This window comes from Peromyscus leucopus, chromosome 4 (assembly GCF_004664715.2).
Source record: "Peromyscus leucopus breed LL Stock chromosome 4, UCI_PerLeu_2.1, whole genome shotgun sequence".
NCBI lineage: Eukaryota > Metazoa > Chordata > Mammalia > Rodentia > Cricetidae > Peromyscus > Peromyscus leucopus.
The window spans coordinates 14,526,720-14,551,891 of record NC_051066.1 but is presented as its reverse complement, the minus strand read 5'-3'; the positions used below and the strand labels follow the sequence as shown (position 1 = coordinate 14,551,891).

Below are 25,172 nucleotides of genomic sequence, written 5' to 3'. Positions count from 1 at the left end.
AAACAGTCACACACCGCAGTAAAATCGGAGAGCTTTATAGTCTGGGCGGAGTGTCTAAGAAGGCGCCCTTTGGGCTCACCTGCGCAGGCGCTCGACGGGCAGAGGCACAGCTGGCACACAGTGGCAAGCTGTTAGTGCCTCTCCCACAGGAGAGGTGGTACATTGTGTTCTCTTGCCAGCCTTACCCAGTGCGGGGCCTGGCCACTTTGCAGTAGCAGATGCTGCCACACCCTCCCGAGTACACATCTGTGCTCAGGGCATGACCCTGCTCTACTCTGGATCCATGGGGAAGAAGGTCCACAACCCAAGCCATGCTATGGCCCTGGGAGAGCTGAGGAAGGCAAGCAGGAGTGGGGCTGGGTGGTGGACATTGGAGAAGCCAAGCAGTCCCACACCCTGCCTCTGTAAACAGACCCTGGTGGGTCCCTTCTCGGCCCCAGGCACATCCCTGAGAAACACCGGGGACTGGCTGCAGCTCTATCTGAGGAGGGCCAGGTGGTCCACCAAACCAGCTGCAACTCTGTTCTGTCCCCTCCCTCCCTGCAGAGCAGGCTTCTGCTGGGTTAATGCCCAGTACCTGCAGCGCCTGACCCCAGGGCCTGACCACTACTAAGGTCTCCAGCACAAAAATCAATGTAGAGTGGGCCAGACCACATGAGGGCAGACACAATGGCTGGGGAACATAGGTGGCAGGGTGGTCCTGGGAACGTGGGTGCATAGGCAGCAGCCTCCCCAAGTCAGCCGCTGGCAGTTCCCCTCTTCCCAGGACAATCAACTGCCTCTGGCAAGCCTAGAGTTCCTCATAGTCCCCACCACCAGGGTGGCGGCTGCTAGGGGCCCCACCCCCCAGGAAGGCTTCCAGCTCATCTGCAGCCTTCTGCTCTTTGCTCCGAGGGGGCTTCCTCTTCTTCCTCCGATCCTCCTTGCCTTCCTCCTTGTCCTTGCTCTTCTTGTGTTTGCTTTTCTTTTTTGTAGCCTTTTCTTCCTCCTGAAGGTCATGAAGAGCAGATCTAGAGTCAATGGGCAACCCACAAGGCTATATCCCACCTTCCGCGACCCTGGGCTATCCAGGTTAGCAATGGTGGGCAGGGCATGTACCTCTTTGCCTTTCTTCTTCTTTTTCTTCTTCTCTTTAGAGGGAAGTTTGCTGTCTTTATCTGCACAAGGAAGACAACTGAGCTCCTACCTGCAACCACTTTGTCTGGTCAGGCAGAGGCTGCTGCAGATACCCCATTCCCATCAAGGCCTGGTCCCACCGGCAATCTAGGGTGTTCCCATGTATTTTTGTGCTGGTGAGCTTTGAACCAGCCCAGGATGAAATTTTTTTCCCTCCTTTTACGGCTGAGTTGGCCCAAGTCTGCCCCTGGGCTGCAATTCCAAGCACATCTACTAGGCGGCTATCATTTTTTCCAAAATAGTTCTGTCCCAAAGGCCTGGGACACCTGAAAGCCTGGAATATTGTCAGAGCAGATGGCACAGAGGGGGACCCATACGGAACCATGAACAGGGTGATGAGTGACAGTCTTGGATGGCAATTTTGGGCAGTTCCTCCCATTCTAGTATTCTCATAGCTATGATGAAGAAAAACATAGGCAGGCAGGCTAGGATTTCTAAGCACAGGTCCCTGGACTAGCACAGGATGGGGACCTCCAAGTTATCCCAGGCTCTAAGGAGAGGGACAAGCCCCAGGCCCTGCCTCCTACCTTCATCACTGCTTTCCTTAGGTCCTGTCTCTTCCAGGCCCAGCCCGAAAAGATCTGAGTCATTCTTCAGTCTGAAAGCAGGGACTGGGGGCTTGGAGGGGAGGGGTGGCTGGGCAGAGCCAGTGTCCTCATCAGTCACATCAGAGAGGTCTTCTCTTACTGGGAACGCCTCCTGAAGAGAGAGATTAGCTGTAGGCCTATGATCCCTGACCACTGCCACTGGACCTTTGGAACAAGGTGGCAAGTCTCTCTGGGAATCCAGGGGCTGGGACGGGGTAGAACGGGAGGGGTTAACCTGACCCAGATTTAGAAAGACCAGCAGGGCCTTCACTATACCTACACAGACCCCCTCCCATGGACTCCTGTCCACTTTCTCCAGCAGGCTCCAGAAACACGTTAGGAAGGGATTATGTCTGGGGGCACTGGAGCCAGGAACACTCTCCTGCCTCTCTTCAGATCTTGCTCTGGGAAACAGACCTTGATTGTCCTCTATCTCTGGAAGGATGGAGGCTGAGCTTCCCAGCCAGCAGCCTGTCCTTACCGCTCTCCTCTGTGTGTCCGATTCATCACTTTCAAAGTCAGGGTCATCCATGACGAAGGACAGCATCTGAGCAGCAATGGGCCCCTCGGGATCACTTTCTGATGACACTTGCTTGTCCTTCCCTTCCTGGGGTCTATGAGAGCCATCAGTGGGGGGCTTGGTACTGCCGAGGTCAGGCCCTGAGCCAGCGGTGAGACCATCTGACCATGGGGGTATGGCTCGTGTGGGAGCTCCCTTCTTTTGTGGATGTGAGGCCTTGGTGGAGGACCTTCACATAAGAAGAAATGTCAGGAGTTCTGAGGCCACCCTAGGTTGCCACTACCTCAGCTGGCCATACCCGGGGGACTTCAGCCCATACCATTTTGTCTCAGGCTCTGAGCACTGCTGAGGAGCCTCTCTGGGGTGGCCTGCCGGTCCTTCAGCTTCCTCCTCACTGGAAAGGCTGATGTTCTTACTGGGGATGGGCTCTGAGGACAGCAGGGAATTGCCATGCGGCTGGTCTTCTATGTCCACGTCATCCTGGAAACCTGCCACCATCGGGTTCCCTCCTATGGCCTCCCCATCATCACTGCAAAGAGGGGTAGGCAGTCACAAGTTCTGCGGGGGGCCACGTGCTGCTGATTCCCCGCCCCAGTGCCTCGTCTGTGGTACCGTATTCGAGAGGGAAGACTTCCTGGGCTGTCACAGGGGCTGCTGAGTACAGCTGGCAGTAAGAGTGAGGGAAACACTGCCTTGCTGCTGGCCAATGGGGAAATCAGTGGAGAGGAGCCCTTGACCCCACTGAACATGGTGATGCTGGGGATGCTAACAGTCACTCAACATTTGACCTGCTAGAGGGAGTGATCTCAGAGCTTAGCTGTAGACAGATTTTAGGGTGTTGTTAAAAGACAGATGGGGTTGTGGGAAGGGCTAGCTGCAGAAAGCCAGACCTGGCCAAGGCCTGCTTGTCTGGGTCCATATGGAAAGACGCAGGTAGCCTTCACTATACCTACACAGACTGTGCCAGGATGTATTCAGAGTGCCCTGTCCCTGCTAGGTCATCTGCCAAGGTTCCTGCTGTCCTAGAAGATTCTAGCTCAGTGTTCTCCAGTCTGCTGTGGGCATGAACTGCCCCACTCCGTGGTGAGCTGTCTGTCTGTCTGTCTACTCCAGGGTGGTGATTAGTCTAAGCAGGCCTTTGACACATGGCCTGAGCCCTTTCCTCAGAGCTAACTGCCAATCAAGCAAGCACAAGAAAGGCTGTGTCCACAATCCCCAGCAGTGTCTTGGGAGACGCAGGTCTGAATGGGATGGGGAAGCTGTGTTGACTAGCCCTTGAGGTGGACCCTGTGCTGGGCTCCACCAATCCACCATTACCTGTCACTATCCTGCTGTGGGCCTCTGGCTCCAATTTTCTTCTTGTCTTTAGGCAGGGTTGTGTCTTCCAGGAAGCTTCGGTCAAGGCCATCTTCAGGGACAAAATCCTCAACGTTCTGGACTCTTGCTGGGGCCTCTAGAGCTGGAGCTGGCTCTGTAGAGAAATGCTGTTTCTTCCTTCTATGGTTCCTGACCCCGCGCTAGGCAAGCCCCAAACTGGGCCTGTAGGACTGGGACTTGACAATTCATGCACCCTGGCTCAAAGTCATAGGCTACTTTAGAACTGGACCAGGCAGTGACTGGCCCAAGAGGGAGGAGCTTGTCAGGGGCACAGGGACCACATTCCCATCTCCGAGGGACATGAGGCTCAAGATGCCAGAAGCTAGCCCCCCAAAACCACATGTTGAGAGGGCTGCTCCCAGGCCTACCTGGAGGTGAAGGGGTCACTTCTGCAGCTGGTGAGGTCCCAAACAGCCGAGAGATGATACTGCGACGCTGGGCTGGAGCTGGGACTGAAGGTTGTACAGAGGAGGGCGTGGCCTCCAAAGGGGGTACAGGAGATGGTGCTTTGGGACAGGTGGAAGAGACACTGAGGGACAGCTGGGGGGCAGGCTGGGGAGTGCTGGGGCTGGAGCTCCCTGTGGATACAGCACTTGGAGGCACAACTGGCGACTGGGAGCCTGAGGATGGGCTCTGCCCATTGGCTGCCAGAGGGGATGCATGGCCTCGACTTCGAGCCTCCATCATTTCAAGGAAGCTAGGAGCGGCAAAAGGACAGGAAGTGAGGAGCTGGCTTTCCCTTGGACCTTTCTCCAAGGCTTTCAGCCATCAGTGTCCTTTTTGCATTTATACTATTAAGTAGAGAATAGGGCCGGCCTGCCAATCAGCTGCCCCAGTCTTTGGTACCCAGACTACTGCCTCGCTTATCCTGTCCCTTTATACTGGTACCAGCCTGGGGAACTGAGTCTCATAGCAGATGCATGACCAGAGCCTACCAGGACCAACTATTCTTTTTTAAAAAATTTATTTTTATTTTATGTGCACTGGTGTTTTGCCATGGTTGTCGGGTCCCCTGGAACTGGAGTTACAGACAGTTATGAGCTGCCATGTGGGTACTGGGAAATGAACCCAGGTTCTCTGGAAGAGCAGCCAGTGTGTGCTCTTAACCACTGAGCCATCTCTGCAGCCCTCAGGACCAACTATTCTTACAGGATTTGGGTAGGCCAGTGGCTGTCAACAGTATCCAACTAGTGACCAAGAGGGAGGTGTGGCTGGTTATGGCCAGTGGGGTAGAGTTGCTAATCACACATGTGTAGTTTGCTCTAATCACAGGTTTGTGCTGATCCACATGTAGGAACCATACCAGATGTCTGAGTACTCTGTAAGTTCTGTTGGCTCCAAAGTATTTGGGGGTATAGAGTGCCAGAGTCAACACAGCCCACCCTCAGGAATATCTGCCCTCACTTTCTACAAGAACTCAGGGGGCTGCAGGGAAATTGAAACTGTTCCCGGATCAGCATGGCTCAATTCACAGTATTAATCCACTTGTTCTAGACAAGTGCTGATCCGACTAAATACTTTATTAGATGAACAGGAAGGGCTTTGGCTGATAGCATGGAGTACCTGTCCTAAGAGGTTGAGATGAGCTGCTGAGCCATGTTACTCAGCTGCTCCCCATATTGCCCCACACTGAGTACTAAGGTCTTGGCTGAAGAATACTCAGGTTGACTCATCTACCATGCACACATATATATGGTGCTGTCTCCACTGCCTCACAGATGCAGACCAAAGCTTGGCACCTGGCTCCTATCTGTGGACACTAGGGCCCACTGGCAATACAGGGCAGTACCCACCCTTCCCACTCAGGGTAGTCAGGGCCTGCACATTCTGTAGTTGTTGGCTCACGTACATGCTGTAGTTCTGGTCCTCGGTTTCCTGCTGCACTGATAGCTCCTCCAGTGTGGCATCAATGTCTAGTTGGTTTGTCTCCAGCTGCCTCAGCAGTGTCTCCCTCTGTAGAGGAAGTGGACACAGCTGAGTATGCCTCTTCCTATGAGGCATGAGGTCTGGCTGGCTGCAAGGTCAGCTTGTGTGGCTTGGAGGATACAGGTCAGTCATACGGAGCCACACCAGGAAGCGCCACCTGTTTCCACATCATGCTTTCAGTTGTCACTAGCGCTTCCTGTTGGCTACAGCAGCCTCTCAGGCTACAAAACCATAGCAGCAGGTGTTTAAGACATCTGGGGAGCCCCAGGGGCAACTGGGTGAAACTCGGCCAGGTACAAACTGAGCAAACCGCACACTTCCAGCCTGATGACCAAAGATGATCAGATCAAGCCTCTGGGTCCAGTTGCCATGTCTTCTTGCATTTAGATTTAATCTTAAAATACAGCAGCTTTCAGGCTGTGTGAGGGGACAGCAGATGAACTAGGACTGAGTTTTTAGCTGGAAAAGGTCCCGCTGGATAGACACTGCTATCACAAGAAACATGACCCTGGCACTGGGCATGCCTCAAGCTTACACAGGGAATGTTTTTCAGCACAGAGCAAACAAACCAAATGGAGAAAGTGGAGTAACTACAGACCTAGAGACCTGGAGTCTGTTTATATTCTGACAAATGAAAAGAAATACATGAGAATGATGCAGATCAACACTCAGGACAAGCAGGCATATATAATAGACAGATGAGGGTCCTAATTTAAAACTAAAGATGTGGTATACCAAGAAAAACCTAGACAGCTACATCAAATACATTACATAAGTCTATTGAGACTTTACTCTGCATATTGACCAATAACTGGTGATTTAAATAATTCTGGAATTATAGTTTATTTTCTCAGGGTTTCTCTGTGTAGCCCTTGCTGTCCTAGAACTTGTTTTGCAGACCAGCTGACCTCAAACTCAGAGATCTGCCTACTTCTGCCTCCTGAGTGCTGGGACTAAAGATATGTCAGCATACTCAACTTAGTTTTTTTTTTCTTTTCCCCTTCCCCCAGACAGTGTTTCTCTGTAACAGCCCTGGATGTCCTGGAACTCAGAGAGATCCTCCTGCCTCTGCCTCTAGAGTGTTGGGATTAAAGGTGTGCACTACCACTGCCCAGCCTTACAGTTGTTTTTTTAAAGACTTGTTTTTGTTATTTTTATGTGAGTATGTGTGAAAGCCACATGTTTGAATGCCCAGTCTAGAAGAGTACATTGGATCTCTTGAAGCTAGAGTTACAACAGCTGTGAGCTACCCAATGAGGTTGTTGGGAACTGAACTCAGGCACTCTGGAAGAGCAGCAGTCTTTACTAACCACTGAATCATCTCTCCAGCCTCATGGCTGTCTCCTGTATCTAGGTCTAGCCTTGAACTTGCCACATGACTGAGGATGGTGTTGAATTTATTTTCTTCCTTGCCTCCACCTCCCCACTGCTGCGATTATAGGCAAAGGCCCCACCTGGCTTATATAGCACTAAGGACTGAACCCGGAGTGTTGTGTATAGTAGGTAAGTAATATAACAACTGAGCTACATCCTGAATCCAAAGTCATTCTAAAAAAGTTGCTATTTATTTAATGTATATAAATGTTTGGTCTGCATACCATGTACATGCCTGGTGCCCACAGAACCAAAAAGGCATTTTGGATCCCTTGAGAATGGAGTTGCAGAGAGTTGTGAGCCACCATGTGGGGGCTGGGAATTCAAAAGCCATCTTCTAGAAGAGCAGCCAGCCCCGCCAAGATGGGATGGTTCAATCCATGGCTACTTCCAGGTAGCCACCACCCTGCCAGCAAACAGTGGCCATCACATTCCTTGCAAATAACCCTGGAGGAAAGCTATGTTGGTCTAGATCTCAGCTCAGGCTTCTAGCACCAGTGACTGTCTTGGCATCTCTCTGTCTCCTTGGCAGGAGGCAGTAGTCAAGCTTTCACAGAGTGGAGCAGTGTGAGGAGTTGTTTTCTAACCGTTTCCTCCAAGATGGAAACATTCCACATTGCAGGGCTCTTTAAGCATGAAGGTAAACAACCTAAAACAGCTTCAGGACATCTCTGAAACTGGCCAGATTCACTAGGTCCTTCCTGTCTGAGTAAGCAATAACAGCTGAGAGTCCCCCTGAAGAGGGAAGGAAGCTGAGATGAAAAGAAGACTCAGACCAAACCAGCTACAAAGAAGCTCTGACCAGTCACTTGGAAAGGACACTCTCTGACCTGTTGAACTGCCTGCAGGCCATGCAATGACCAGGTTCCCAGCTTGTATAAGCTGTGGACCTGTACTGGGGTGGGCTTTGGTGATGTAGCTGTCTTTGGGTCATTTGCTCCTATGAGTAACCCCAATAAAACTCATTGGTTCACCAGGCTGGACTTTGGTGGTATCTGGAATTTGGGATCTGTTGGGATCCCTGTCTGGGGTGAGCAGATGCGTGTTGTGTCTCCCTAGGTAAAGTTTTGTCTCACAACAGGACTCTTCTGTGGGAATGCATTTAGTAGAGGCTCCTTTTGATCCTGTAGGCGCCTCAGCATAACCCCACCTGCAGGAATCTCATGTTTCTCAAAAGGACACAGAGAGGAGGAAAAGGAAGGCTTTACTTTCCTGAGTTTGGTGTCCTGGATAAAGTATGAAGGGCCCATACACTCAGGGGAAGCTACATGTCACCAGGTCCAGAAAGGTGGCCAGGCCTGTTTGGCCTTCTTGTTCAACAGAGATCCCACACCAAGCTGTTTGAGCTCGTATTTCCAAAAAGGATTGGTCTTCTGTTCTTATGCTTAGAATCCAGAGCCTTGTTCCACTTTCTGCCTACTCTGCTGCTCTCCTAATTCTCAGAAGCTACAGCATACCTCAGGACTAGAGAAAATGACCACAGCTTAAACAGGGTAGGTTCCTGGGGGGAATCTGGGACTAGATGGAGCTTTGGGTTTATAGACTTACACTGGTTCCTTGGCCTTGACAAATATAGAAACACGAACAGGAGGCACTGGGTGACGATATGGTCATCTTGTACTATCTCTGAAACATTTTTCTTTTTCTTTTTCTTTCTTTCTTTTTTTTTTTTTAAAGATTTATTTATTATGTATACAGCATATATGACTGCAGGCCAGAAGAGGGCGCCAGATCTTGTTACAGATGATTGTAAGCCACCATGTGGTTGCTGGGAATTGAACTCAGGACCTCTGGAAGAGCAGTCAGTGCTCTTAACCGCTAAGCCATCTCTCCAGCCCTTGTTTTGTTTTTCAAGACAGGGTTTCCCTGTGTAACAGCCCTGCCTGTCCTACAACCTGATCTGTAGACCAGGCTGACCTCGAACTCAAGAGATCTGCCTGCCTCTGCTTCCTGAGTGCTGGAATTAAAGGTGTGCACCACCACTGTCCGGCTTGTTTTGTGTGTTTGAGAAAGGGTCTCATGTAGCCCAAGCTGGTCTTGAACTTGTTACATTCCAGGAATGACTTTGAACCTCTGACCCTCCTGCTTCTACTACCCAAGTACTGGGATTACAGGTATGTACCACCATGCCCAGCACTTTAATTTTTTTGAGACAGGGTCTCCCACTTACTGATCCTCAGTACATAGCCTTAAACCTGAAGTGATCTTCTTGACTCAGTCTTCTGAATGCTGGGATTACAGGTGTGTGCCACCATGCTCAGCCTATGCCACTTCTATTCATCTAATCTAAAAGACTCCAAGAGGAACACTCAATGGAAAGCAGGGTAGGTGCAGCTATTCACCCTGGTAGGCCACCCTACTTGCCTCAAGTGCATCAAGGAAGCTAGACACTTCAGACAAGGGTGCAAGTTTTCTGTTCTTCATGAGATGGCCAGAGGGCTATGGTTAGCGTACAGTCAGCCCAGCATCGGCATTGGAGAGTCACAGAAGTTTCATGTCTTGGAACCTGCCTCTTGACAGATAGCTCCGTGTGACTGGGACCTCCACAGCTACATGTACATCTGGTAAAGAGGTCTGCACTTTAGTCAGTGTCCCACAGAGGCATAAGGGCTCTATATGGTGGACTGAAACTTCCGGATGCTCTTAAAGAGCAAGACATGTTACCCACTTCTGGCCCGCTGCTTTGAGTGCTGTGTGTGCCATCTCCAGCCCACTAGATACATGTTGGTAGCCAGCTTCCAAGAAGGTGCCCAAGAATGCTGTCAGGCTTAGGGATAAGGCCAATCCTTATGCAGAGCCACAAAAGTGATGGCTACCCACCTGTCTGCCCTACCTGGTAAGCACTTACCTGTAACTGCAAAAATGGGATGTTGAAGAACTTATGCAGGTACTTTAGGCCAAAGCTGTTCTTCATGGAAGACTCAGCATATCGAAAATAGGAGGAACCTGGAGGTCTGTTTTCAAAGAAAGATAAAGGAACTTAGTGGGCAGTGTGGCTTGATTCCTATTTCAAGGGTCACACCTAAGCCTAAGGTGTCCTGCCTACCTAGCTTCCTTCTGAATGTCTTTAGAAGGTTCCTAAAGACATTCTGTAGCTGACTCCTCTGGGGCTGATCGGAAGAACTAGACAGGGGCCAGGAAGGCCCCACAGTCCTGGCATATGGTCCTCACATCTTCTATAGCATTACCAGAGACCTGGAACTTCTCACCCTCTGGCCATAATCCCTTTCCTGGGCCAGGAATGCTGACATTTTATCTCCAACACAGGATGAGATCGTGCCTTGTCTACAAGCTTCCCCCAAGACTATGAGAGCACAACATGGGACCTTACAGGAGCAAAACCGGTGGCACCCACCTGTCCAGGTGGTCAATGAAGTCACGCACATCATCTGGCAGAATGACTCGATGCTCACCCATGTCACGGTAGTTGCCCAACACGCACACCGGCACATGGGTTGGCACTTTGGGAAGCTCCCGGAGAACATAGTTGAAGGTCCTTCAAAAAGGGAGGGAGTGTTTCGCCTTAGCTGTGTGGCCCTTGGAATGCTGTGTACACTACCTCTTTGTCTAACTTCCCAGAGCACGTGCCACCGAATGAACAGCAAGTGCTATAACCTCAGCCTGCATCCCTGACCACCGACTCTCCTAGGCATCCCCTGCACCCCAGATCAAGGTGCTCCATTCTCCTGCCTTGATGGGTGTGCCACCTGTCTGTGTCCCTATGAAAGTGCTTCCGGGGCTGGTGGGGGGGCTGGGCAGATGGAAGTGCTTGCCACTGGCTTGATGACCTGAGTTTGATCTATGGGGCCACACTGTAAAGAGCTGACTCCTGCCCTCTCTATCACATAACTTCCTACCCCAAAATTAATTAAATAAAATCAATAAATAAGACCTGCTTGGAGCCTCACCTGTTTGTAGCGTCATTCTGAACTGTACGTATCCTGGGGTAACATGTCCCTCAGTTCTGCTGCACACTGAGGCTGGGTTGCAGCTCATCTGCTTCTCTCTGCTTGTTGGCTCTTGCCTCAGGGATACCATCACTGAAGTGTCCTCAATGAAGGCTACTTTCCTATCCAAGGCTTCACTTATTCTACAGTGAACCATACCCTACAAAGTCTGCTGGCCTCTCCAAGACTGACTTAAGGTGGGAGTGCCTGCAGCTCCACTTTACACGTGACCCCAATGTCTCCAAATGACTTGTAAAGACACAACCAGGACTAGGGACTCGGTGCAGTGCTGAGTACTTGCTTAGCACGCAGAAAACCCTAAGTTCAATCTCTGGTATCTGCCCTCTGTCCCCCACTCCCCACCAAAAGCAACAACAACAAAAACCCAGAAATGGCAGTACATACTAATAACCCCGGTTCTCAGACAGCTGAGATAAGAGGATTATGAGTTTGTTGCCAGTCTGGGCTACATAGTTCCAAGTTAGCCTAAGCTACACAGAGACCTTGTTTCTATAAAATCTGCTAATACCACATGGGTGGCGGTGGTGGCGCACGCCTTTAATCCAGTGCTTGGGAAGCAGAGCCAGGAGGATCTCTGAGTTCGAGGCCAGCCTGGTCTACAGAGCGAGATCCAGGACAGGCTCCAAAACTACAGAGAAACCTTGTCTCGAAAAACAAAAAACAAACAAACAAAATCCACTAACACCTCCCACAACCAGGGAAATGTGTATGACCCAGCTTCCCTGCCAAAAGAAAGCAATGAAAATGCAACATGCCTGTGACGATGGCAGCCTCTCCTGACTCTGGTGTATCCTCTTGAAGTGTGCTCACTGGTCTGTAATTGCAGCTGTGCTCTGAAGTGACTATTGCCTCCCAGGTACTAGCTGAACCAAACATGCTGGTGTCCAGGGATCTCAAACCGAGAAATGACTGTGATCCTTGTGGCCTGACAACGGGTATTTTGTGAGCACAAGGGCCTACAAAGCCTCATGGCTGCCAAATAAGCATCTGCATATCCTTCCTGATCTGGCCTAACCTCCTAACCACTCTAGCCCCAAACTCAGGTCCTGATGTTCAGCCAAGCTGTCGGGCCCTCATTGCTCTTACGTGCACTACCTGCTCCTCTGCATTACCCCGATAGCTGCAGGGTCTTGTGACGTTAGATTGCAAAGGTCATAGAACACTTTAGTGGAGTACAGGAGCCTTCAGTGTCCAGAGGCAAAGCCATGTCCCCACTACTAGATCACCTACAGAGGCAAAATGCACATCTCTGCTCTGTACCTGAGATGGGAGTATAGCTTTGAATATGGATGTCTATGACACGTTTACTGCTGAACTGGAGCTTGTGGCCCAGGCTGCCTCCTACAGCCCTGAGAGGATTCTAGCATGTGCCAGTTGCCAGCCTGTCAGGCAAACATATAGGTCCCTGAAGGTTGGGAGGGCTGATCTGGGCCTGTGAATACTATGCCAAAGCTGTAGGAAGTATGTTAGTGTAGACTGTGGCTACCAAGGATCTATAGGTTCAGGACCCTCAAACCAGAATCAGTGTCATGCACAGTGCTAACTTCACTCCAAAGCACATGATGGAGGCTGGTGTATGAGTTTGTGACTATTTTTTTGTTTGTTTTGTTTTTTTCAAGACAGGTTTCTTCGTGTAGTTTTGGTGCCTGTCCTGGATCTCGCTCTGCAGATCAGGTTGGCCTCGAACTCACAGAGATCCGCCCTACTCTGCCTCCTGAGTGCTGGAATTGAAGGTATGTGCCACCACCGCCCGGTGTGTACAAAACTAGACAGATAAGGTCCCATTGTACATGTATGGGGCCAGGAAATTCAGCTGGTTTGCTCTGGCTGTCAGCAATGATAGTCTTAGAAGACGGAACAGAATGCTTTTCTCTGCCTTTTTCAATCCAAACACAGATTATACATGTAATCCTAATAATAGAACTGTAAAAGCAGAGTAAAAGGCAAGGTGAATCTCCAAGGCTACTTCTAAAAGAGCTGCTGTCAGGGCTTCTTGTAATGTATGGCTTTGTTTGTTTGTTTTTTTGAGACAGGGTTTCTCTGTGTAGCTTTGGAGCCTTTCCTGGAATTCACTCTGTAACCCAGGCTGGCTTCAAATTCACAGAGATCCGCCTGCCTCTGCCTTCCAAGCGCTGGGATTAAAGGCGCCGAGCTGGTGGTTGTTTTTAAAGCAAGGTCACATTATGTATCCCTGGCTGCCCTTGAACTCTCTAGACTGACTGGCTTTGAACTCACAGAGATCCTCCTGCCTCTGCTTCCCAAGTGCTGGGGCAATAGATGTGCAGCTCACGTCTGGCTATTACAGTATTTTAAGAGATTGGTTTTCAGTGTACACAGAGTACGACTTGGAGCTATCTGGAGCTTCTTCTGTGTTTTCCTGTTGTCTCTGACAGGAAGGCTCCCAGGTTCATGATGATGTGTAATGTCTCCTGAGCACATTTCATGGTGTCCCCCCTCAATGGGAGTTTGGTGGTCTCAGGAGGCTTGCACCTGACCTCTGACCCACTGCTCACTTTTCTCTTTGTCCTTTGTTGTCATGAATCTTAGCTGTGTCTTCTTGGTGACTGAAAGTGTGTGTGTGTGTGTGTGTGTAGGAGCCTATTTCTGGTACCCTCCCCACCCCTGCAACAGGCCACCTGACTCTGATCAATTTTATATGGTGTCTTCAGGACAGCGGGGTTGTAGAAGGTAGCACCTAATCTCTACCACTGTTGGCCAGCAGGCTGCCCCTGCCCCACCCTCTACAGAGGTATGAATCTATGCCCATCTTGTGGCTTAATGCCTCAGCATCTAGGGGTTCTGCCCACAGCTGGCAGAGCAGGAAGCTCACACCACATGGTACTACGTGAAGGCATGCAGCCACTGCCAGCTGCCTGCCCCTCTTACCACTGCTTAGTGATGTCAAACATCATGACCACCCCATTACAGTTCTTGTACACGTCCAGGAACTCAGCATCCAGAGCCATTTCAGACTCTGCCTAGAAACAGGAGGAAGAAAGGGTAAGACTGTGTCCTTGGCCAAGTCCCACACCTGTGGACCCTGAAACACCCCAAAAATGCAGAACGGGCCTTTTCTAATCTAACACGTCATTTTGTTTTGGAAAAAACACAAGGAGACACTTGTGGGTGTGTGCACGTTAGCTGTGGGAACTGGAGCAGCGAGTTTCATCTCTACGGGGAGGCCTGCCCCAGGATTCCTAGAAGCAAGTACTGGAGCTGTCAGCTGCCCTTGAGACGGCTTCCAGAGGAAAACCAAAAACAACACAGTGGTGCTGGCCAACCCGGTCAAACCCCATAGCTGGGAAGTCATAGGCCTGGGTGGGGGTGGGTGGGTTCACAGCTGTTCTTTAGCTAAACTGGCATGGAGCCAAACTACATTCTAAACATTATGTTTATATCCATAGATAAACACTACTTTCATCCTTAATCAGAAAAATCTCTTTTTGGCTGCTCAAGGTGGTGGGAATAAATGACAGTTGAATGCATAGTCCAAACCAGATTCAGGGAACACCATGAAATAATGAGAGAAGAAAGAATCTAAGAGCTGGAAGACTGAGAGGACTGTGGAATGTTATCAGCAGTCATGGTGGCCTGCACAAGCCCGAAACTCTCAACAGCAATCATGGGTTAGGGAGGTCAGCTCTCAGGGCCTACCCCTGTTAAAATACTGACTACTGATGGATTCCGGGGAGGGTAGGTATTATCTTCAGTTGTGTGCTGAATAATAAGAGCACCAAATGCCAATGGTAATTCCAAACATGTGGTCAGGCAGAAGGCCTTAGTTTAAAATCATTGGTCACACACGCCTTTAATCCCAGCACTGGGGAGGCAGAGGCAGGCGGATCTCTGTGAGTTCCAGGACAGCTAGAGCTACACAAAGAAACCCTATCTCGATAACCAAAAAAACAACAACAACAACAAAAAATCATCAATGGGTCACAAAACCAAAGAGGGAAATGATGGACAGGACTTGTAGAAAGGAGGGAGTATATGACAGGGGTAGAAGGGAGTTAAGACTTGAGTAGGTGGAGACGGGGTTGGGGATTTAGCTCAGTGGTAGAGTGCTTGCCTAGCAAGCACAAGGCCCTGGGTTCGGTCCTCACCTCCGGGGGAAAAAGAGGGTAAATAGAATGTACTATCTGCGTGTACGAAAACGTCAACAAATGTACAAAAACCAAAAGAAATAAAAAAATATGCAAAAAAAAAAAAAATTAATCAATCAAGATGTGTTCCAGAACACACACTCCACGGAAGAGGGCCAGGGAGGGTGTATGTATCACTTAAGCTTCCAGCCTTGAAGCAGAAGGAGGCTCTCTATTCACCGAGGGAGAAAACAGGGCAGAGTTCTCTAGAACAACTGGCAGGCAGGTGTGTCGAGGGACCACACAAACATGTGCGCTGTGTCACAGCTTGTGGGGAGCAAACACAGGTCACCTAGCCCCACTGGAGTGCCAGGGCCACATCTCCAAGATATGCCAGTGCTTTTAAGGACAAAGCCACTGTGATAGAGATGTAAGATGTGGCCCCTTACAGGCCATTCACAGCATTCAGTTTCCTGCGATGTCTGCGGAGTGAAGCAGAGCGGCCATCACTCATGGAGGGCAGGTAGCCTAAGTCATCAGTACCCCTAAACCAGAACACCGGCAGCACAGGTAGCCTAAGTCATCAGTACCCCTAAACCAGAACACCGGCAGCACAGGTAGCCTAAGTCATCGGTACCCCTAAACCAGAACACCGGCAGCCCGGGGTCTCGAGGGCAGTGAAGGGCAGTCAGCGACTACTACAGCTGTAGCCTAACTAGAACATTCGGGATCTGAGGCTACAGGGCTGGAGACCACCCTGAGGGACCACAGGCACCTTGCTCTGGACACTGACACAGACCCACCTGACAATGTGGCTCACCTCCTGGGGGTCATTCTCCGTCTTCAAGCCGTCACCTCGTTTTTTACATTTCCCTTTTTAAAAGACAAACACAAATTAGGAATGTAATTGCTGGGTCCAGGACTTGCCTAAGTGGGGGAGTGTCCTTCCTTGGACCCATCCTACCTGCCACAATGCTCCACTCAGCCTTAAGAGATAGGGAACTGTGTCAAACAGCTAGGCCAGCAGTGGACAGGAAGGGCAGGCCTCAGCAGCCGACAGACAGGCCAGGAAGTAAGATGCCCAGTTCCGACCTGCCTTGAGGAAAGGGGTCCCTCTTGACAGCCCAGTGTCCATGGAGACACAGGAGCCAATGTGAGGTAAAGGGCTTCCACTGGGTCAAAGCTAAGAGAGACCAAATCTGGAATTCCCTAACAGCTCTGCTGTATCACTATGGCATTAGCACATAGGGAACAGAGAGTCAGGCCAGCCCACCTGACACTGCCTGCCCTGGTTATCAAAGCATTTTATGTGACAGACAGCCACAGGTCCTGCTGGGGTCTGAGGGTCTTGGGTCTTGCTATCTAGAGATAACAAGATGGCATACATCACTGTCCTTCCCTCTTTTCATGTCTAAATTTCCAACTGGGCAAAGGAGCTGCTCACAACCTTGGGATTCCATAGCAAACAAATATTCCCCAAGAACAAACTCAGGTTTATTTGCTTAAAAACACCAACCCCGTACCCCTCTCCAAGTCCTATCTGAACACCTGTTACATACACTCTGGTCAGTCTGGGGAGTCAGCCTCTCTCCCACTCTGGTGCAGTGGATGGTTCAGCCTGACCCTCATGGGCTGAATGGCAGGTGGGCCACACTTAGGTCAGGAGCCTCTAGCACAACCAGCAACTTCCTACAAGTTGCTGTAGTGTCTGTGGGAACTACTCTTGGGCAGAAGGAAAGTGTTGGACAGGAGCTGGTAGGTCTGGGAGGCCAGAGTAAGCAAAAACTTGCCAAGCTGCTTTCCATCAAAGTTCCCTTTAAAGCTCCTGAACATGCACTGCTGAGCCTGCCCAGTCTTCTGGAGAACCTACCCACTGCCCTTGAGCTGTTACTTCAACTTCTGTCACATCTGAAGGTCCTCTGCTGCTGTGGGAACTAGGCAGACTGTGGACCACGGGGATGGGGGGTGTGTGGGGGAGGGGGCAAAAGAGCCTTTCTATGGGCCCCTCTGGTAAATGGGTGACCGCAGCCATGAGCATTCAGGCACTCCCTGAGTTAGGACTGCTCTTTGCTGGGATCCAGCCTGATTTCATCAGAGCAGGGATATGAGTGGATCCCTGAGAGTGGGAGGGTAGAGGATGTCTGAGTCTAACACAGTGGGGAAAAAGGTGCTCCATGACTCCAGGGCAGTGGAGGTGGCAACCTCTGCTTCATGGGCTCTTGGGCCTACTGAAGGCATAGCATGCCACTTCGAAGGGTCCTGAGTGAGAGGTTGAGGTCACTGCATTATGGTCCCATCTGATAGCTAGACCCATCTTCTGACCCCGCTCTTCAAAACTGTCTCTAGGACAGTGCATCCCCCTGCAGCAGGGGCAGACATAGAGACAAGAGCAGAGGCAAGAGACAAGGAAGGCACTTTGGTTCCAAAGTGGTGGCCCCTCTGTGGACCAGCAACAAGTATCTCCCGACTTGATGGGCTCATGGCTTATGGAAGATAGCTGACCTAAGCCACCTGATGGCTTCCTGTGGATATGACTCTTGTCATCACAGTATATCCAGTGATGGGCCTCAGATAGCAGGTCACCTATCAATGCTCCAAAGATGCACACACAAGCATGCAGAAGTGCACAGACATAGGGAGATCAACAGAGGTTCAATGGATGGGGTCCAACAAGGCTGTGTAACTGCTGGAACCACAGAAGAAAGTGGCTTCAACTGTTCTCAACACTTGACCCAAACTCATACTCAAAAGGAACTTGTATGAGGACGGAGGAGAAAGCACACCCTGTGCCAGAAACCAGAGCCCTGGAGACACATCTTCCTACAAAGTCCTGGAACTGAAGGACATGTAGTTCAGCCATGCTAATGAAGCCAGGGGTCAGGTCAAAGGTGGTGCCTACAAAGTCATGGGTTGTGAGAGGTCAGAGGCTAAGGTATGTGATTTCACAGTGCTTAGAACCACCTGCATGCGTGTACACACACATACAACCTCAGCACCAGGGAAGACTATGAGCTCTCACCCCTAGGATCACAGAGGAACTTAACCGACCCAACAAAAGAAGATAAGAATGAGATTAGTCCAGGCGGCGGCCCCGCACGCCTTTAATCCCAGCACTCGGGAGGCAGAGGCAGGTAAATCTCTGTGAGTTCAAGGCCAGCCTGGTCTATAAAGTGAGTTCCAGAACAGGCTCTAAAATCTACACAGAGAAACCCTGTCTTGAGAAAAAAAAAAAAAAAGAAGAAGAAGAATGAGATCAGATGCTCCCATGAGTGTACTCTGAGTTCTGTTGATGCCCTCTACAGGTTTAGATGAGACTATGTCTCTGTGTGGCTGGTGTAGCTAGGTCTTGGACTTGGTGACCCATTCTGTAAGAAATGCTATATATAGGTCCCTAACCTCCATCACATGGATGACACAGATAGGCTGAAGTAACAACATGCAACTCCAGCTTGCCTTCTCTTTAAACGGAATTAAAACTCCATGTGGAGAAAAAACAAACAAAAAAACTCCTTGTGGGAAATCTGTTTGAATGGTGTCCTGGACCAAACCAGGGTGCTGGCCCAAGATGTGCTTTTTTTTTTTTTTTTTTTTTTCAAGACAGGGTTCTCTGAATAGTTTTGTGCTTTTCCTGGAACTCACTCTGTAGCCCAGGCTGGCCTTGAACTCACAGAGATCCGCCTGCCTCTGCCTCCCAGTGCTGGGATTAAAGGCGTGTGCCACCACTGCCCCGGGCCAAGATGTGCTCTTACTCCACTTGACTCTGCCCCCACCCTCATAGCCTTCCTGATTCATGCAGTCTTGCATGTTTCTACTGTGCTGGTGCACTGCACTTAGACTATCCATCTCAATAATTAGGGCTGCCCCAGGCCAGAGGGTAGAATAAGTAGCTATAAACTGGACCAGAGTCCAGTCAGACAAGAGCCTGTGGGTGTCTGCCTGTTCTCATTAGAGGGATTATTAATCGTGGTCAAACAACATGGCTGGCATTAAGCCATCACCTAGTAAAAGAACATCTGACAGATGATATCCTGTGAGTGTCCAGGTTACCTTCTGGCTCTCTCAGAGCAGGGCTGCCAAACCACTAAGGTTCGAGGGACCAGTGTGACTATGGGTTACCAAGGGAAACACGCAGGAGGGCTTTGAGAACAGCTTCATATGGGTCAGAGTTTTAAACATACCCAGACCTCCCAATAGTCATCTGTTCAGTAACTAAACAAATACTCAAAATAGCCAAGTATATGTGACAGGTCCACTGTTGCACATCTACCGTGCCTACCAGACATGGGAGGGAATGGACTAGGATCCAGAACCTAGATCAGGCAGGGATCAGCCAGGGACTCTGATGTAACCTAGACATCAACAGCTGGTAGCAAACCCAAAACTCCCACATTCTTGAGTCGATACAGCTGGTGCCTGTGACGTGTCTCTGAACCACAAGTGGTTCTGTGTGACATGGGGCCCGAGAGAGAATAACCAGAGCAGAAGTAATGGGTGTGAGGACACGCAAACGAGGTGCATGTATGAACAAGGAGGGGCCCTATTTAGAATCTATTAAGCATTAAGGAGAAAATGTACCTTACCTTTGTCAACTACATCCCAGACTTCAACTTTCACTACATCATCAGTGGCTGAAACAAGGAAAACTCTCAGATTAGTGCCTAGCATCACAGCCCCTTCTGGGCTCCCAAATGGGGTCAGGGGTATTCTGGTATCACTAGCTTCCTGGGGCCTCTGTAACACATGCTGCAGGGTTTTAGGCTGTTCCTCCAGGCTCTGGCATGAGCAATATATCTACTGGCCCACAGACAAAGCCAGTCCAGGTACCTAAGTGGATGCTCACACCCTAGACAGATGAAAAACGCAATGCAGCTGTCCGAGTCACTTCTCCCCCAACTTCACTTCTTCATCTGACTGGTCAGTATCCGGTGAGGGTTGAGCAGAATGTAAGAATGCAAGTCAGTGCTAGGGGCTAGAGCGCTGGTGTTGGGCCATCTGAGCAGGCCCTTGCTGGCTGCAGCCCTCAACCTACCCGGCCATTTGTTCTACAGTCTCCTAAGGCTTTCTCTGACACTGCGAGTCCTGAGCTGCCTCATAAGAGAAACAGCTTTCCAAGTTCCTGCTCTCTCTGCAACCCCTCCTCAGCATCAATTCTCCACTCTGGAATGTCCTAGGGGCTGAGGGAGCTGAAAGGATGGAGGAGACCCCAGGACCCAGAAGGGCAAGACAAGGGGAAAAACAGTCACACTGTTCTCCAGGGATGAGCACTTGCCAGGGTTCATAGCATGCACTCCTACGGGGCAAAACAGGTATGTGTGCTGTTGATGTGTATGGGTGGGTGTGCTCCTAGGTGTCCAGGGAATCCCAGTCTTTGAAGGTGCATCCTTGCTTTTCACTTGCAACTATGAGTGTCCTGGGCCGGAGGCACGAGTGCGGAGGAACTTCACAGATTCAAAATGCTGATGGGGTGATTGGCATGCAGTGGTGGGGCCTCCCACATGGGCACTATTTTCTGTTTCAGAAAAGTACCTTCCAAGAACCAGGGTGGAAGGCAGGACACTCTATGGTATAGGGAGAAAAGGGGTCCTGAACTATTATAAGCCTTGAACTCACTTTTGTAGTTCCAGTGGATGCTGGTGACTTGGATTTCCTGGGTGGGGATGTATTCTTCCACAAATTTCTTGCCCTGCAGTCGATGCCACAGAGCCGTCTTGCCAGTGTTCCTGTCACCCCGGATCACAATCTTCACTGGGGCAAGGATAGGCAAAGGGGAAAGAGAAAGGAAGATTAATCCGTCACACTAAAAACTTTTGAAGTGTCACATCTGTTCCATCTCACCTTGAATTCGTATTTTTCTCGGGTGACTGGCATGCAGGGGAAGAATTGGTGAGAATGCTAGCAGCTTCCCAATAGGTCAACTGTAGCTGGGCAGGACAGATTCTCCCTACGTACAATGGTGCCCGGCAGTGGGCAGAATGTAGCACCAAGAACAGAAGCCAGGGCTGATGGGAGGAGGTAGCAGTAGAGGACTTCCTCTGGGCCTGGTTTTCTCCTAGAGTCATATACTCTGAGGGACTGCCAGGGACCCTTAGGATCAGAGTTGGGCTGCACAGAGACTTGATCTGACCAACTGAAGAACAGGACCCATGACAGTACCCCAGTACTTGGTTTTCCATTTACTTGTTTTTCTCATAGTTCTGATGTTTTGGGTGCAGTTTTGTCTAAGTCTGTATCCTACTTCACTCATTCTAATGTATACCAGGCCTGAATTCAGAAAGGTCTGCTGGCTTTGGGCAGGGACAGGTGAATAGGATAGGGTGTTGTCCTTATGCCCCTATACCTTTTAGACAGGCTCACCACTGGGATTTTTGAAAAGGTAATAAAGAGCAGTCTGGAACTTTTACTTTTCATAAGTTGACCATCCCATATGTAGCCATTGGAGAATAAAGAACAGCTTTTAAGCTTCAAAAAGAAACCTGAGAGTTGGGTGCAAAGTAGATGCCTGTAGTCTCAGCTACTCAGGGTACTGATACAGGAAGACCAGATGAGCATACAAGTTCAACAGTTGGAGCAGAATAGTAAGACTCTATTTCAAAACAAAACAAAAACACAGAATACAGACCTTCACCTCCCTTACTACAACCCATTCGCATCACCTCAAAGTGTGTGTTGCATGACAATATTGAACCTACAGCTGACCAACCATAGTTGGGCAGTCTGCTTATAGTCAGACATACCCAGGATCCCTTTCTAACTTTTATTTCAACCCTTTGCTGTTACATTCTAAATGTATCTTTTTTGTTCTTTTGAGACAGGGTTTCTCTGTGTAACAGCCTTGGCTGTCCTATTGTTTTGTAGACCAGGCTGGCCTTGAACTTACTGAGATCCGCCTGCCTCTGCCTCCCAAATGCTGGGATTAAAGGCGTGTACCACCACCGCCTGGCCTAAATGTATCTTTCAAAGATCATATCGCCCAATTAGAGGGAATTCCCCCACCCTCAATTTCTTGATTGCATTGTGACTACTAAAAGAAATGGCGTTATTCAGTAATTTTTTTAGGAGCTGGGGATGTAGCTCAACAGTAGTGTACTAGTTCAGTGGGAACCTAGGTTCAATCTCCAATATCAAAAAAAAGAGAAAAAAAAGTGACATTGGCGAATGTAAGTTAAGGATGCTTGCCACCAAGTCTAAACCCTAGTTTGATCCCCAGGAGTCATATGGCAGGAGAAAAATAACTTCTACAAGTTATCCTCTGACTGTCACATGTACACCAAGACATGCACATCGCCTCAATAAATAAATACATTTTTAAAAATAGTACTTTTTAAGTTACTATTATAGTTTCCTCCCAGCCATCTCTGTCTTTTATGAAGTTGGCAAAACTTTTCCTCATTTTGCATATAGTTGGAAGACTTGCATCTACATTTTAACATTCACACTTACTATCTAGGGTTAACATATTTCTGAATGCCATGCCAGCTGCAGTGGTGTACCATTTTAATCTCAGCACTTGGGATGCAAAGGCAGGTGGGTATCTACAAGTTCGAGACCAACCTGGGCTACATAGTGAGATCCAGAACAGTCAAACTACATGGTAATATCCTGTCTCGGACCTCTCCTTCCCAAATCTGAATGCCTTAACTCTGATCAATTCCATTCTGTACTAGGGGCTGACTCCAACTGTTTCAATATTGTGAAAAAGAAAAAACAAAAAACAATTGCCCATAGAAACCATTCTTACCCACGACTAGTATAATCACGCTTAAGGGCTTACTTATCACATATGGACCTATTCCTTTGCTTACCTTTGCTTTTTTTTTTAATCCCATGCCTATCTTTTCAGCTTAAGTTCCATTTATCTAAAGAATACCCTCCAGTATTTACTTTTGCAGGAATCTTTGTTCAGCAAGTTGTCACTGAACAGCAGCATTCTGGCATCAGTTCTCTGAACTTGGTCTCTCTACTCTGGTTGCACAGTTTCCTCTTTTTGCTTTTGACAACTCACAATGATGTGGTGATCTGCGGGTGTGTCAAAACACTGGAATTCTTGGAGTTTGCTCTTTTTTTATTGCTTTTTTGAGACAGGGTCTTACTGTGTAGCCCACGCTGTCCTGGAACTCAATAGGTATACCAGGAAGGACGTCTTTAAACTCACAGAAATCCACCTGTCCCTGCTTCCCAGGTAATGGGATTAAAGGCATGTGTCACCACCCTCTGAGTTATTAGTTTGACACATTAAAAAAAAAAAAAAAAGATTGTTGTGACCCTGGAGGGACAGCATTCTATAATATACAATTAAAAGTTTGGAAAGCTAGGCCGGGCGGTGGTGGCGCACGCCTTTAATCCCAGCACTCGGGAGGCAGAGCCAGGCGGATCTCCGTGAGTTCCAGGTCAGCCTGGGCTACCAAGTGAGTCCCAGGAAAGGCGCAAAGCTACACAGAGAAACCCTGTCTCGAAAAAACCAAAAAAAAAAAAAAAAAAAAAGTTTGGAAAGCATCAAGTTAACTGTGCCTCTTACTCACAAGAGTTGTGAATCTGTATTTATTACACGACTGGTTTGTTTCTCTAAGGTAGTTCAGAAAATCTGGAAGAGCAGCTCTTTTAGGTCCCTCCTGTCAGGACCACCAGGGGGCGGGGTCATTAGGGAGCAGGTTTAGAAAGTGAGAAACTTCCAGTTCAGACCTAATTTCTAGGATTAGGTTTCAAGTAATACTATCTAAAACTAAACAAGGAATCCAAATGTAGATTCCAAAGAACACAAACCTCTGAATATTTCGACTCAATATTTTCTTCTGTAGATTCAAGAGAAATACAAACTTTCAAGTTAACAGGTATGAAGTGCTTGCTCCTAATAATGTTACCCAACTATCACTGACCATGACAGACACCGATTAAAGAGAGCAGTACGTAGTGTGTTGGGGAGTGTGCGTCAAAAACCTAGCAGTATACAAATAGGTGAGAAGTAAACAATGTCAGACCAGGGGACTGCCTAGAAAAGAGCCCGCAAATGGAAAAAGTCTAAAGAGGTCAAGAGGACGGTCTGCTTCTAGCTGCATACATACATAATTTATAACGAAGGATAGAGCGGGCCTTTCTTCCTGTGGGGCCAGGGATGCAGTTAGTGCCTTTTGGAACTTTTTGAAAATATATCCCTTACAAAACTCTTAAAAAAAAAAAAAAAAAAGAGGAGGGGGGTGAGAACGTGTGGCGTGGTGGCTATTGTTTGCAAACCGGCTTCCAAGTGAACAAAACAAAAAATGCCACGGCTCAATGCCAGAGCCGACCGACTTTCAGGAGGCTCAAGTGCGAGCACGCGCCGGGGTCCGGAGGGGAGGCAGGCGGCACGCAGCCGCTAGCCCCAGACCCGCGCGTGCTCCCTCGCGTTATGTAATGGTCTCTGTCGGCAGGGTACCCGCGCCAATCAGGGTCCTCCACCGCTGCTCCGCCAGCGTCGCTGCACAGCTCTCCTCTGGAGGTCTCCTGTCAGGTGACGGCCCTCAAGGGGCGACCATTATTCAGAGCCCAGGGACCCCGTCCACCCCGGTCCTCTAGGGCTGGGTGGACACCCCCGGTACCGCCAGCCGCCCCGGCCTGCCCGACGGCGCGGCCCCGCACTCACTGTTGTATTGAACCCCCTTAGCGAAGCGCCTCTGCAGCGCCTGGTTCATGGACTGCAGCCCGGCGGGGATGTTCTTGTCCCGACCCGGGGCCTGCTCCGACCCCACCAGCTTCTTCAACGCCGAGAACATCTTCCTGCTGGACGTGCGAGCCGGGTGCGGCCCGCGAGCTCAGGAGCAGGAGCAGCAGCAGCAGCAGGAGCAGCAGCAGCAGTGCAGCGCGCTTCGCACCATGTCCGGCCGGCCCAGGCTTCCTCCGAGGTCGGGGCCGGCGCGGCCACAAGCCGAGGCCCGACGGTGGGAGCGGCCTCGAGCGAGGCTCTGAGGCCTTAGCCTCTGTAGCTCCGCTCCGGCTCCCGTGGCCCTCGGCGCGGCGGCCAAGCATCCGTCAGCGCCGCCATCTTGGCGCCGGCGCGGCTACGGAGCGCCGAGAGGGACACGTAGACGCCGCCTGCGCAGCGGGCGCACTAGATCCCGCCCCTTTGGAGCAGCCCCTCCCCTCCCCGTCCAAGCCCCGCCTTCCCGCCCTCAAAGTCCAGTGGGTTTCT

General features: G+C 49.8%; 1 protein-coding gene across 2 annotated transcripts; it reads right to left on the bottom strand.

Annotated features, from left to right (window-relative positions):
- Positions 1-19: 19 nt before the first annotated feature.
- Positions 20-25,050, bottom strand: Rabl6 (RAB, member RAS oncogene family like 6). 2 transcript variants are annotated; one of them, XM_028868775.2, is made up of 15 exons: positions 24,627-25,050; positions 20,621-20,755; positions 19,591-19,638; positions 15,831-15,883; positions 13,815-13,906; positions 10,316-10,456; positions 9,809-9,914; positions 5,510-5,613; positions 4,029-4,357; positions 3,601-3,754; positions 2,603-2,812; positions 2,245-2,512; positions 1,704-1,875; positions 1,099-1,157; positions 20-988 (listed from the first exon to the last, which is right to left on the bottom strand). In XM_028868775.2, exons 1-15 carry the CDS (start codon positions 24,754-24,756, stop codon positions 791-793), a joined length of 2,199 nt encoding a protein of 732 aa, XP_028724608.1. In that variant the 5' UTR covers positions 24,757-25,050; the 3' UTR covers positions 20-790. The 2 variants fall into 2 exon arrangements, with proteins under 2 accessions (XP_028724608.1, XP_037060585.1); XM_037204690.1 differs by lacking the exons at positions 19,591-19,638; positions 20,621-20,755; positions 24,627-25,050 and having other exon boundaries at positions 15,814-15,862.
- Positions 25,051-25,172: the final 122 nt, after the last annotated feature.